This window comes from Panicum hallii, chromosome 9, assembly GCF_002211085.1.
Source record: "Panicum hallii strain FIL2 chromosome 9, PHallii_v3.1, whole genome shotgun sequence".
NCBI lineage: Eukaryota > Viridiplantae > Streptophyta > Magnoliopsida > Poales > Poaceae > Panicum > Panicum hallii.
Window position 1 is genome coordinate 21,116,546 of NC_038050.1, and position 12,533 is coordinate 21,129,078.

Consider the following 12,533-nt stretch of genomic DNA (forward strand, 5'->3'; position numbering starts at 1 on the left):
CTTAGTTTTGTGTGCTGTTTTATTGTATTGTTGTACTGTTTCTTATCTTTTGCCCTTGTTTGCATGTATGTGCTTATGTGGACCATGTTTGGACATTTCGTTCGTGAGTAGACATTGAGCCATCGGAAGAGTACCAGGAGCTACCTTCTTTAGAGCCCTTTGAGCAGCAGCAGGAGAACTTTGAGGAAGGCAAGTATAACATGAACATCCTATCACTTTTAAATACAATTTTATACTGCATTTTAATACTGTATGCCTATAAGGATTTCCTAGCCACTCTTATCCTTTATATAATACCTTGGGTTGCATTTTGGTTAGTTGTGCTAGGTGTTGCGCTCTCACACATTATGGTCCTTTTTAATTAAATTTGATTAATGATATATGCAACTTGATCCTGAGAGTGGCCCTCTGTGCTGTGTGCTTGAGCGGCTCATGTCTCGTTAAAATATATTTTATTAGAAACATGGTTTAGGGGGCCAGCACGGTGCTTAGTGCTTGGTTGGCCACTCTCCATAAGGACCGGTTCATAGAGCGACAACCTAGGACAACCGCGCAACCACAAGACTGGAATGGGACGGTCTTGACTTACTAATTAGGTCATTTTGGTTTGGGAGTAACTTACCTGCGAGGCAAGAGGGGTGGTAAGCTTCAATGGTCCCTGCTCCTCCGGCTTGGTCTGTGCTGTGTGCTTGTACCCCCGTGAGGTTGGCCCCATCGTCACTGATCCAGAAACCTTAGCGGTTACACCTTACTAACGTGATCCTTTGTAATGGTCTCGTAGTGCGCTTGCTAGTCATCTCACCTAAGGAAGTGTGATGAACAACTAGCGTAGCTCACGACTTGTGGGTAAAGTTGTGCAACCTCTCGAGAGTGTAAAACTGGTATACTAGCCGTGCTCACGGTCATGAGCGGCCCAGATCCTCCGTCTGATTAGTGGAGTTTACCTTTGGTGGTTTGGCTTGGTTCTCAGTAGACTCATGGTTAATCTTGATTAATTATTATGCAACTTGGGTCATGGTAATTCATCCACTTATAGTAAATAGCTTCAATAAAATTTGCCAAGATTAAAAGCTAATGCAGTTGAGTCAGCTAACCTTAGAGCCTCATAATTCATGTTATACTTGTTGAGTACAAGTTGTGTACTCACACTTGCCTTCTCTACTCTTCTGTTCTCTTTGGGATATCTTCAACTGCTGCTCAGTACCTGGCCACGTGGAGGACTACATCAGCGGACTTGACAATTTCTAGATGTTGTCTCCCAGCCGACGTCCCTGTGGCGCCCTATTTTTCATGTATTTATTTACGCTTCCGCATTTCTTGAACTGATTCTTGATTCAGTTGTAATAAAGATATTCATTTATAATTTATACGCTCTTATTTTGAGATACGTGTTGTGATATCTTGATGATTCTGTTGTATATATGCGTGACTTGATCCTGGCGCATATATGATTGCTCGGTTTATATTCTTATAAATCGGGTGTGACAGTCCACGCCCACAGAGCCAGCCCCCGAGGCAGACGCGATGCTGCCCGACTTGCCGCCTCTCGAGCTCCAACGAGGCGAAGCTAGAGCTGGTGGCGAGGAACAAATCAAGGCCCCTGATGCCGCTCCTGCGGACAGGTAAGCATCTGACCGCCCACGGCTAGCTGCCTAGACCTAGGGGTTATGTACTGAAAGCATCTGGACTTGCAGGTGCCCAGCAGCCACCTGCTGAAGAAGCCGCAGGGACCTCGAGCCCCGAGGAGCTGCTGATGGCCGAGCTTGGGTGCTAGGACGTCATCGCCGTCGATCTAGTGGATGACCCAATGCTGACGACCGGCAACATAAAGACCTCCGGAGAGAACTCGACATGCTGAAGCAGGAATGCACTCGAGAGTCATGGCTTCTCAAGAACGACCTGCGCAATCTCGAGGAGCAGCTCAAGGAAGAGAAGAAAGCGCACCAAGGTAGGCCTTTTCCCTTCCTCGAGTACTTTCCTTTAACAGGTTTCCTTGGACACTAAAAATATCTTCACCGCAGAGCTTAGGAAAATCTTAAAATACAAAGAAGAGCTGCTTACTGACATGAAGAATATGCTGTATTGCCATATAGATGACATCGAGAGGCTGCAGAAGGTAGTCGCCGATACTGAAGAACAGTTCGCCAACTGCCTTCGGCAAATCAAGACGCTGGGCGAGGAGAAGGGGCAGCGGGAGAAGGAACTGGAGATTCTTAGGGAAGCCACCCAAACGCTCATGGATATGGTGGATCCAGCAGAGGAAGGCAAAGCAGATAAGCAGCCACTGCTGGAGCGACTTCGTGGGGCGCCGGAGAGAGTCGTCAAGTTCCTCACGGAAGCCCCGATCACATGCGTCAGCCATGCCTTTACATTCGTAAAATCTTTTTGGCCAGAAGCTTGTGGGAATGTTCACGCAGGGAGTGGCTGCGGAGTGCACTGAAGAGCAGTCAAGTACCTCCAAGAAGCCCAACTTGTAGCAGAATAGATAGTACAAAGTGTACTGCATGATTAGGGTGTAAACAACAAGTACTCATTGTCTTGTATATATTCTTATTTGATATCTCTACTTGTGTATGCCTTAGCTGAACTAACATCCAGACTTAAAGGCAAAGTAGTTGACACTGCCCCAAGTGTACTGACCCCAGAAGTGGTCGTAGTAGCTCCGAGTAGGGACCCAACTAACAAGTTAGCCGTAACCCGATCGAGCAGGTCTAACCTGTTAGGAAAGAATGCGAGCATCGTCGCGAGATTGCCGTGTTTATGGCAAAGAGAACGAAACTACCCCGAGTACACCGATTCTGAGTGTAGTCGAGATCGCTCCTCATGTGAGCGAGTCCAACAAGTCAGGTATAAACCAATCGAGCAGATCGAATTTGTTGGGAGAAAATGCGAGCATCGTCACGCAGCTGTCGTGCTTCTGGCAAGGAGTCAAAATTGCCCCGAGTGCTGCGACTCTGGGCGTAGTCGACATAGCTCCGTATGCGAGCCCATCCAACAAGTTAGGTATAAACCAATTGAATGGATCGATCTTGTTGGGAAAGATGCGATCGTCATCACAAACGACCATTAAAGGTCATGGCGAGAAGTCGATAAAGCATGGACGTGGCCGTAGCCTTCATCAAACTCGCGACAAGAAGTCGATATATCATGATCGTGGTTGTAGCCTCCGTAAAACTCGTGACCAGAGGTTGATTTATATAAAACATGCACGTGGCCGTAGCCTCCGTGTGTTCACAGAGAAATTTATAATCCGAATCTTGTGACACGTAGCCTCCAAGTTGATTCGGAAGAAAAAGACCACCTGTGCACCCGGAGATCAGCTATCTCCGAATGTTTTCTCATGGGTAGCACTTGTGCAGGTTTTGAATGTTCCAAGAGTTCGGAACATCTTGGCCCTCTGGATATTGTAGTCGATACGACCCCGGTCTTGTAACCTGCTTGACGATGAATGGACCTTCCCACCTTGAGTTGAGCTTGTGTAGGCCGACTCGTCTTGGATGCGACGTAGGACCAAGTCGCCTATGCTGAACGACCGTTTCCTCACGTTGCGATCGTGATATCGCCGAATCCCCTACAGGTATCGAGCTGACTGAACAAGAGCGGTGCAGCGAGCCTCTTCGATAGAATCGAGCTCTAACTGCCTCGCTTCGTCCGCCTTGCCTTCATTGTACATTTCAACCCGTGGGGATTTCCACATGATGTCGGCCGGCAAGATAGCTTCAGAGCCATAGACAAGGAAGAAAGGAGTTTGTCCTGTGGCTTTGGACGGCTGAGTCCGAAGCCCCCAGATGACATGTGGCAACTCGTGTATCCACTTTCCTCCTTTCTTGCTATTTTCATCGTAAAGTCTTTTCTTGAGACCCTCAATTATCATGCCGTTCGCCCTTTCAACTTGACCATTGGCCCTTGGGTGTGCAACGGAGACATATTTGACCTCGATGCACGCATTTTCACAGAACTCCCAGAATTGGTTAGCTGTGAAGTTTGATCCTAGGTCCGTGATGATGGTATTCGGGAAGCCGAAGCGATGCAAGATATCAGAGATGAAATCGACAACCCGATCTGGCGTGAGCTTGGCTATCGGCTTGTACTCGATCCACTTGGTAAACTTGTCGATAGCCACCAATACATGGGTGAAACCACCTGGCACTGTTGTGAAGGGCCCAATCATATCTAGACCCCAGCAAGTAAACGGCCAAGATGGCGGTATGGTGATGAGACTGTGAGCCGGGACATGAGATTGCTTTCCAATGAATTGGCAGTTTTGGCATCTCCGCACGAGGTCTTCAGCATCGGTCACTGCAGTGGGCCACCAGAAACTGGCTCTGTATGCTTTTCCCACCAGCATTCTCGAAGCTGCGTGATTGCCGCAAACGCCCTCATGTATCTCCCGCAATATGTCGTAGCCGTCTTCTTTCGTGACGCACTTCATGAGCACCCCTGATCGTGCGCCACGCCGATAAAGCTTGCTGTCGACCAGGACGAAACCCTTGCTTCTGCACATGACACGAGCTGCCTCTGTGCTTCTTGCGTCCACCCCTGCTGGAAGTTTTTGATCCCGGATGAAGTCGATATAAGCCTCTCTCCAGTCCTCCTCAAGCAGCATAACCTCCCGATCAGGCTGTTGAAGGCTATCATCAGTGGTTATCTGAGTTGAGGACTTAATGGATGTCTGTTTCAGCTCCTGGATGAAAACTCCCGCTGGGACCTGTGCACGGGTGGATCCTAGCTTGGACAGTATATCCGCACCAACATTATGCTCCCGTACCACATGATGAATTTCCAGATCGGAAAATTTATTCTCCAGCTTACGCACTTCCTGTACATAAGCTTCCATCGTCTCCCTGTTGCAGTCCTACTCTTTGTTGACTTGCTGAACAACAAGTAGAGAATCGCCATATACAAGTAGTCGCTTGATCCCAAGTGATATCGCCAAACGTAGCCCGTGAAGCAAGGCTTCATACTCGGCTTCATTGTTGGATACCTCCCAAAGGATCTGAAGGACATACTTCAACTGTTCGCCCCGTGGAGAAATAAATAGGACTCCAGCACCGCCGCCGTTGAGCTTGAGAGATCCATCGAAATACATGGTCTAATACTTTGGCTTGTCGACTGGAGTTGGAATTTGATTCTCTCTCCACTCAGCCATAAAATCGACTAGAGCTTGAGACTTCATTGCAGTGCGTGGCTTGAAGTCAATTGACAAAGCCCCCAGTTCCACTGCCCACTTTGATATATGCCCCCTGGCATCTTGATTTTGAAGAATATCCGCTAACGGAAAATCCGTAATCACGGTGATCTTGTACTCGTCGAAGTAATGGCGCAACTTTTGTGAAGTAATCAAAATTGCATATAAGAGTTTCTAAACTTCCGGGTATCATACCTTGGATTCAGAGAGTACTTCGCTGACAAAATATACAGGCCTCTGCGCTCCAAATGCATGGCCTTCCTCGCCTCGCTTGACTACAATAGCACTGCTGACAATATGAGTTGTTGCCGCGATGTAGAGTACTAGATCTTCCCCCGGCAATGGTGCTGTGAAGATCGGCGGAGACTGAAGGAGATGTTTCAGATCTTGCAGGGCTCGCTCGGCCTCCTCCGTCCATTGGAACTTATCTTGGCATTTCAGGAGCTTGAAGAAGCGTAGTCCTCTCTCCCCAAGTTGGGAGATGAACCTGTTCAGTGCTGCCATGCATCCTGTCAGCTTCTACCTATCTTTGATAGTGGCCGGAGCATCCATATCAGTGATGGCCATGATCTTCATAGGATTGGCTTCAATGCCCCGGTTGCTGACGATGAACCCGAGAAACTTCTGTCGGGTTTTATCCGGCTGCCCACCGAGGGATATTCCTAATGTGGTAGGTTTTAGGTTGGGATGCGCCGAGATCAGGAACTCGAAGGTGCAGACAACACAAGATTTAGACAGGTTCAGGCCGCAATATGCGTAATGCCCTACGTCCTGTATGATGGTTTGTATTGCCTTGGTGTTGATCTGGTGATCTTCTGTTTTGAAGGGGGTCCCTACCCGCCCTTATATATCCGGGGGGACAGGGTTACATGAATCCTAGTCTGATACTAACATAGAAATTGTACTCAAGTACAACTCGAGTAGTTTCCTTCTGTATCGACTAGTTCTACTCCGCATGCGGGTAGAATACAACATAAATAAGGTACAGGACATGTCCTATCCCCTAGTCCAATACGGACTCCTTGATGTACACAGCCCCGTGGCCCCGGGTCTGGGAAGCCCCCGAGCTCTTCGTAGCTGAGTACTGCAGACTCTTCGAGTACTTCTGAAGCTATCCTCGACTTCTTTCGAAGCTCCATCTTGATACTCTTCTGACTGCATCGAAGATATGAGGTGCTCATGCCCCGAATTTTTTCTTTTATATGGGGTGCGATGAATAATCGCACTCCATATGGAGTAGCCCCTGAGCCTTAGGTTGAATCAAAGAATCAAGCTGAGGGTCAAACTAGCCTTGAATCTTTCCTTCTTATCCTTCGAGTACTTTCGAAAAATAAGTAGTCGATGCCACGTGTCTTACAGCCCCCGAGCCTTGAGTCCAAATCTTTTGGAAAAAAGGATCCCAAAGGTCGTGGCAAAAAAGAGTTCCTTTTGAAAAATAAAGTCTAAGAGGAGACAATTAGCAAAAATTAGACTCAAAACCCGAAAAACCTCTTGTTTCGGGACAACTAACCCAGAAAAAATGGTGAATCGGGTAACGGCCCAAAAATCTGCCAAAAAACCGCCTGTATCCAATTAATCCCATTGCGCGACGCTTCATCTTACACACAGTAAACCACTGCCTGACCGCTGGTTATTTAACCCCGCGGTCAGTTAGGGTTTTTCCTGTGCCTTCAGATCTGACGCCGCCACCAGAGAAAAACAAAACCCCAATTAGAGTCTGACCTGCCCGAGCCCTTCCGCCGCCCAGCATAGTCGAAGATCTTCGAGCCCACCGCCACAGCCCCCGAGCGCTTGTGAAAACAACTCATGGCTGTAAGGATTCGAAATGGCTCCGAAGAAAAACAACCAGAAGGACTTGAAAGAGGCGCAAGCAGCAACCGGAGAATGGGCAATTAGTAAGTGTTCTCGCCATAATTTAGCAAATTTTGTATTGGGGGGTCTGCTTCAGGAAAGGGATCTCATAAATTGGCGCCTTCCTCTTCGCGATCCATTTCCCATGGAAAATGTCGATGAGATCGTTTTTTTCTGCTCTTTCTCTGAACGGGGATTCGCCCTCCCCACTTGCTCCTTCTTCCGTGGTCTTCTCTACTTCTATGGGATTGAGCTGCAACACCTCAACCCCAATTCAATCTGCCATATCTCCATTTTCATCCATTTCTGTGAAGCTTTCCTCGGAATTGAACCACATTGGGCTCTTTTCCGCTATCTTTTCCGCGTGAAGCCCCAGCCCACCTCAAAAAATCCTTCTGCAATAGGGGGCGCTGGAATCCAGCTTAGGCAACACGCTAGTGACAAATATATATCATACAAATTTCCGTCAAATGTCCCCGGGTGGAAGCAACACTGGTTCTACATTGCGAACCATGCCCCCCAACTCCCTGTGCGGTCCGGCAGGCCCCCTGTTCAGCGTGGCGAATGGACATTGGAGCCAAATGAAGCCGAGATGGACCAAGTAAAAGAACTGCTCGAGTTGATTGCCGCGCACAAAGAGACGGGGGTAACCGGGGCATCAGTGATGCTATCATTTTTCAAACGCCAAGTCCAACCCATTCAGCAGCGCCATACCTTAGGATTCGAGTACTTGGGTACTGAAGACCCATCCCGTATGTGCGCAGAAGAGCTTGGGGACGATGCTGCACTTGTGCGCGTCAGGCGAATTCTACTAGATGTGGATGCTGTCCCGTATGTTCCAGCAGGGTTTACAGCCCAGAATCGACCACCAGCAGTAAGTGTTCGACTTCTCAACTTCTTCCCTTGATCTAAAGAGTTAATACTAACTGATTGTCTTAACACAGGATTCATCAGCATTGTATCGGAGTTACCCACCACACCCCGATCTGCCCCGTCCTTACCATACGCTGCCCAGCGCCACCGCCAAAGCACAGAAAGAACAAATTGCTGGCAGCGAATCAGCCACGGGCGGCCAGGCGGCTGGGGAGAGGGTGCAAGCCGACGACTCCTCCGGATCATCCGTGGACTGGTCTGACGATGCACCTCTAGTTCCCCGGCGACGTCGGGATATGCGGAAACGCAAAGCCAGCACCACTGACCTTGCCGGGTAAGTGTTTGTCGAATTATAAAAACTGTCGAGTTGTTTTGCTGAACGCCGATGACAACCCTGTCTTGCAGCCCCTCGTCTTCCTTGCCTGGCTCCCAGCGCCAAAGGGTAGCCGAAGTGCCCCCCACCAGAAAAGATGCACCAGAAGCCGGGCCCATAGAGGTCGATAGGGCTGATCCGTCACCTTCTGTCGCAGACGATGTAACTATCGCCGTGGCAGGCACAATGTCGGGGCAGCTCACGCCCTCGACTGAAACAGCGCCGCCGCCGGCAATAGGTGCCACGGACATCGCCGTGCCAGAGCTGCCAGCCCCCTCATCCTGTACACCAACTCCTCCAGCCACAAGTACCGTGATAAAGAAGCCATTGAAGCTGGTGTGGAGGAAACCGACAATGATCCGATCCCAGAAGTAAGTAATGCCTTGGACCTTGCCCTTAGCCATGTGTAAAAATCACAGTAAAAATGTTGTGCTGTTGTCTTGAGCAGATCAACAGCTGCGGTGACGCCCGAACTCGAGTTGGCTCCACCAGCCCCCGAGCCTTCGTCTAGGCAACCCAATGCGCTGGAGGCAGCAGGGGGGGCAGATGTAATCATGCTTGATTCGCCACTACCCGAGCTCCAGCACACAGAACCCGAAGCCCCCGGCAATGAGCAAGTCGAGGCCACCACTGCCGTACCTGTCGACGGTGCAGGTAAATGATCCCACTGCCTTCTGCCACAATCATTGCTATATTAATACTTGTCCTTTGCAGGGACCTCGCAGCCGTCAGCCTTGGAGGGTGCGGGTGCTTCTTGCGAGGCGCCCGGGTTGCCGACCCCTGTAGGGGAAAACACCGATATACTCCAAGAGATGCACCTCCCGGGGGATGATCTGAGCCGCCTACGCCAAATGATCAAGGCGATCGACTCATTTGCTCTGGTAAATCTTGTCTAAACCGCTGGTAACTGTATGATTAAGTCAATTTTCTCTGACGCCCAGGAACATGTAGGACATGAACCAAAAATCTTCAACGAAGCTGGAAGAGTCCACCAGGCGTATCGACGAGCTGATGCAGGAGCGAGCCGGCTTCGAGCAGAATATCATCGAGCTCCAAAGCCGACTCAAGGAGCAGCGGAAAACCCATCAAGGTATGTTGAATTCAATTCTCAAAGTCATACCCGTAGTCGATAACTTCATGATCTGAAACCTGCTTATCATCGCAGAACTTAAACAGCTCTTAAATTATAAAGAAGGATTGCTTACTGATTTGAAGAACATGCTATATCGCCGCGCAGATGAAGTCGAGGGTCTGCGGAAGGTGATGGCCGACACGGAGAAGCAACTCATCGACTGCCTCCAGCAGATCAAGACTTTGGGCGAGGAGAAAGAGCAGCGCCAGAAGGAACTCGATGATTTGAAGGTGGCAGCTCAAGAACTCGTAGAGATGGTGGATCCCCGGGAAGACAGTGTTGAAGATGGGCAATGTCACACCCGATTTATAAGAACATAAATCGAGCAATCATATATGCGCCAGGATCAAGTCACGCATATATACAACAGATCATCAAGATATCACAACACATGTCACGAATAACATTAATATAAATCGTAAATAAATCATGAATAAATTATTTTATTACAACCGAATCAAGAATCGGTTCAAGAGTGCGGAAGCGTAAAAGAGATACATGAAAAGCTGGGCACCACAGGGACGTCGACTGGGAGACAAACGCCTAGAAGTCGTCGAAGCCGCTGACGTAGTCCTCCACGTTGCCGGGCACTGAGCAGCAGTCGAAGATATCCGAAATAGAACAGAAGAGTAGAGAGACAAGCGTGAGTACAAACTCGTACTCAACAAGTATAACACGAGCATGAGGCTCTAAGGTTAGCTGACTCAACTGCATTAGCTTTTAGTCTTGGCAAATTTTATTTAAGCTAATTACTACAAGTGGATGAATTACCATAAACCCAATTGCATAATAAATTAATCAATATTAATTAAAAACTACTGAGAACCATCCAACCAAAACCACCCGGGGAATCGCCCTCGTCAAAGGTTGATAACCCCACTAATCAGACGGAGGATCTGGGCCGCTCATGACTGTGAGCACAGCTGATATATCAGTTTTACGCTCTCGAGAGGTTGCACAACTTTACCCACAAGTCGTGAGCTACGCTAGTTGTTCATCACACTTCCTTAGGTGAGATGGCTAGCAAGCACACTACGAGACCGTTACAAAGGACACGTTGGTAAGGTGTAACCGCTAAGGATTCTGGATCAGCGACGATGGGGCCCACCTCCGGGGGTACAAGACACACAGCACAGACCAAGCCGGAGGAGCAGGGACCATTGAAGCTTACCACCCCTCTTGCCCACGCAGGTAAGTTACTCCCGAACCAAAATGACCTAATTAGTAAGTCAAGACCGTCCCATACCAGTCTTGTGGTTGCGCGGTTGTCCCAGGTTGTCGCTCTATGAACCGGTCCTTATGGAGAGTGGCCAACCAAGCACTAAGCACCGTGCTGGCCCCCTAAACCATGTTTCTAACAAAAACATCTTTTAGGGACGCACAAACCACTCAAGCACACAGCACAGAGGGTCGGCTCCAGAATTAAGTTGCATAAGACCATTAGTCAAATTAATTAAAAAGGACCAAGGGTTGTTATAGCGCAGCAACCTAGCACAACTAGCCAAAGATGCAACCCACAGGATATATATATAAAGATATAAAAGTGGCTAGGAAGTCCTTATAGGTATACAGAATTAAAATGCAGTATGAAATTGTATTTAAAAGTGATAGGAGGTTCATGTTATACTTGCCTTCCTCGTACTCTCCCGGCTGCTGCTCAAACTGCTCGGAAGACGGCTGCTCCTGGTACTGCTCCAAAGGCTCCGCGTCTACTCACGATCATCAAACATAGCCCACACATACACACATGCACAACAAGAACAAACTATAAGAAAACAGTACACCAATCCAACAGAACAGCACATGAAACTAGCCTAGAACTACTCTACGCGTTACAACGATCGCGTGGATATAAAGAACGCTTAAAACGGAGCTAAAACGCGAAAACTGCGCTTAAAACAGGATCCAGGGAACTAATTGTAAGAAAAACAGGACTTCCAGGGCTTCTGGACAAAAACCGAGGACTAAAACGTAATTAAAGCATAGACTTAGGGGCTAGCTGGTTAGAAACCTCAGGCTGGACGGCGGGTTAGATTTCCAGAGAGACTAGGGGTCTAAACGCATGAAACAGGACTTATCCGTAATTTCTTTTGAACTACACGCGGACCGCGGGTTGATTCCTAGAAAACCCGGGGGTTCTTTAGCAAAAGAAGCGGGCTGAAGCGGTACCTTCTGTTCTGAATCGTTGGATCATCCTCGGGCGGCTCAGATTAGATCTGCTAAACGAAGGGGTACGCGTGGATTCCGTCCGTTGGATCCAGATCCGGTGGTCCTGAACTACTCCCATCGCGATCTAATCTCGGGCACAGGATGCAGATCGAAGGGCTCACGGCGAAGGGGTATGCGGTTTCTATTTTGGTCCGTGGATCAGGGATCGGGCGGTCAGGATGAAAAGGGGCAGAAGACACAGGAGCCGGCGGCGAGAAAGGTCACCGGGGCTTGCTCCCGCGGCGGTGGATCGCCGGAGCTGGCCAATCTCGGCACTCCGGGCCGGAATCTAGGCGGGAAACGGGTCAAGGAGGTGTGGCACAGCATGAGAAACCGATCTAGGGTTACGGCAGGGTTTGCTTGGGCACTGTGTGGCCGGACCACGGGCGGCGGCGGGTCCGCACGGTTCGGCTCTCCGGCGAGCGGCATCCTGGCTTCGGGATCGACTAAAGTGCACGACAGCTAAAGCAAAGGAAGGAGGGGGGCCGAGCTGTTGCTCACCCAAGCGGAGATTGGCCGGGGCGGCGTGCAGAGGCTTCACCGTGGCGGCCGGCGGCAGAGGTTGGTGCGGCGCTCGCGGACGGGCCAACGTGGCGATGCTCCGGGCGCCTGGATCCCTTGGTCGGGCTCGGGGAGGTCCTGCGAAAGCGGCGAGAGGGTCAGTGCGGCCTGAGGTGTCCCGGTGGCCGGCAATTGCGCGGGGGCGGCTCACCGGCTGCGGCTGCTCGGGGCCCAATTCCGGCGGCGCAGTGGCGTGGCGACGCGGGCAAGGGCTCGGGGACCGACCTTGTACTGGGGCGGAGCTCCTGCAGGGTCCGGTCGGGGCTGGATTGCAGCGGAGCGGCGTGCCCGCGGGTGAGCAGGGGCGCCGGGCGGCGGAGCAAGGCAGACGCGGAGCTTGGACGTCG

General features: G+C 50.0%; 1 protein-coding gene across 1 annotated transcript in view; it reads left to right on the top strand.

The window, feature by feature from the left end:
* The first annotated feature begins 2,065 nt into the window (after positions 1–2,065).
* The window catches only part of LOC112872935, a 76,098-nt gene continuing 65,630 nt past the window's right edge, over positions 2,066–12,533 (top strand). Inside the window, exon 1 of the mRNA XM_025935969.1 lies at positions 2,066–2,374. Coding sequence (XP_025791754.1) covers positions 2,066–2,374 — 309 coding nt within the window. The remainder of the gene's footprint in view (positions 2,375–12,533) is intronic.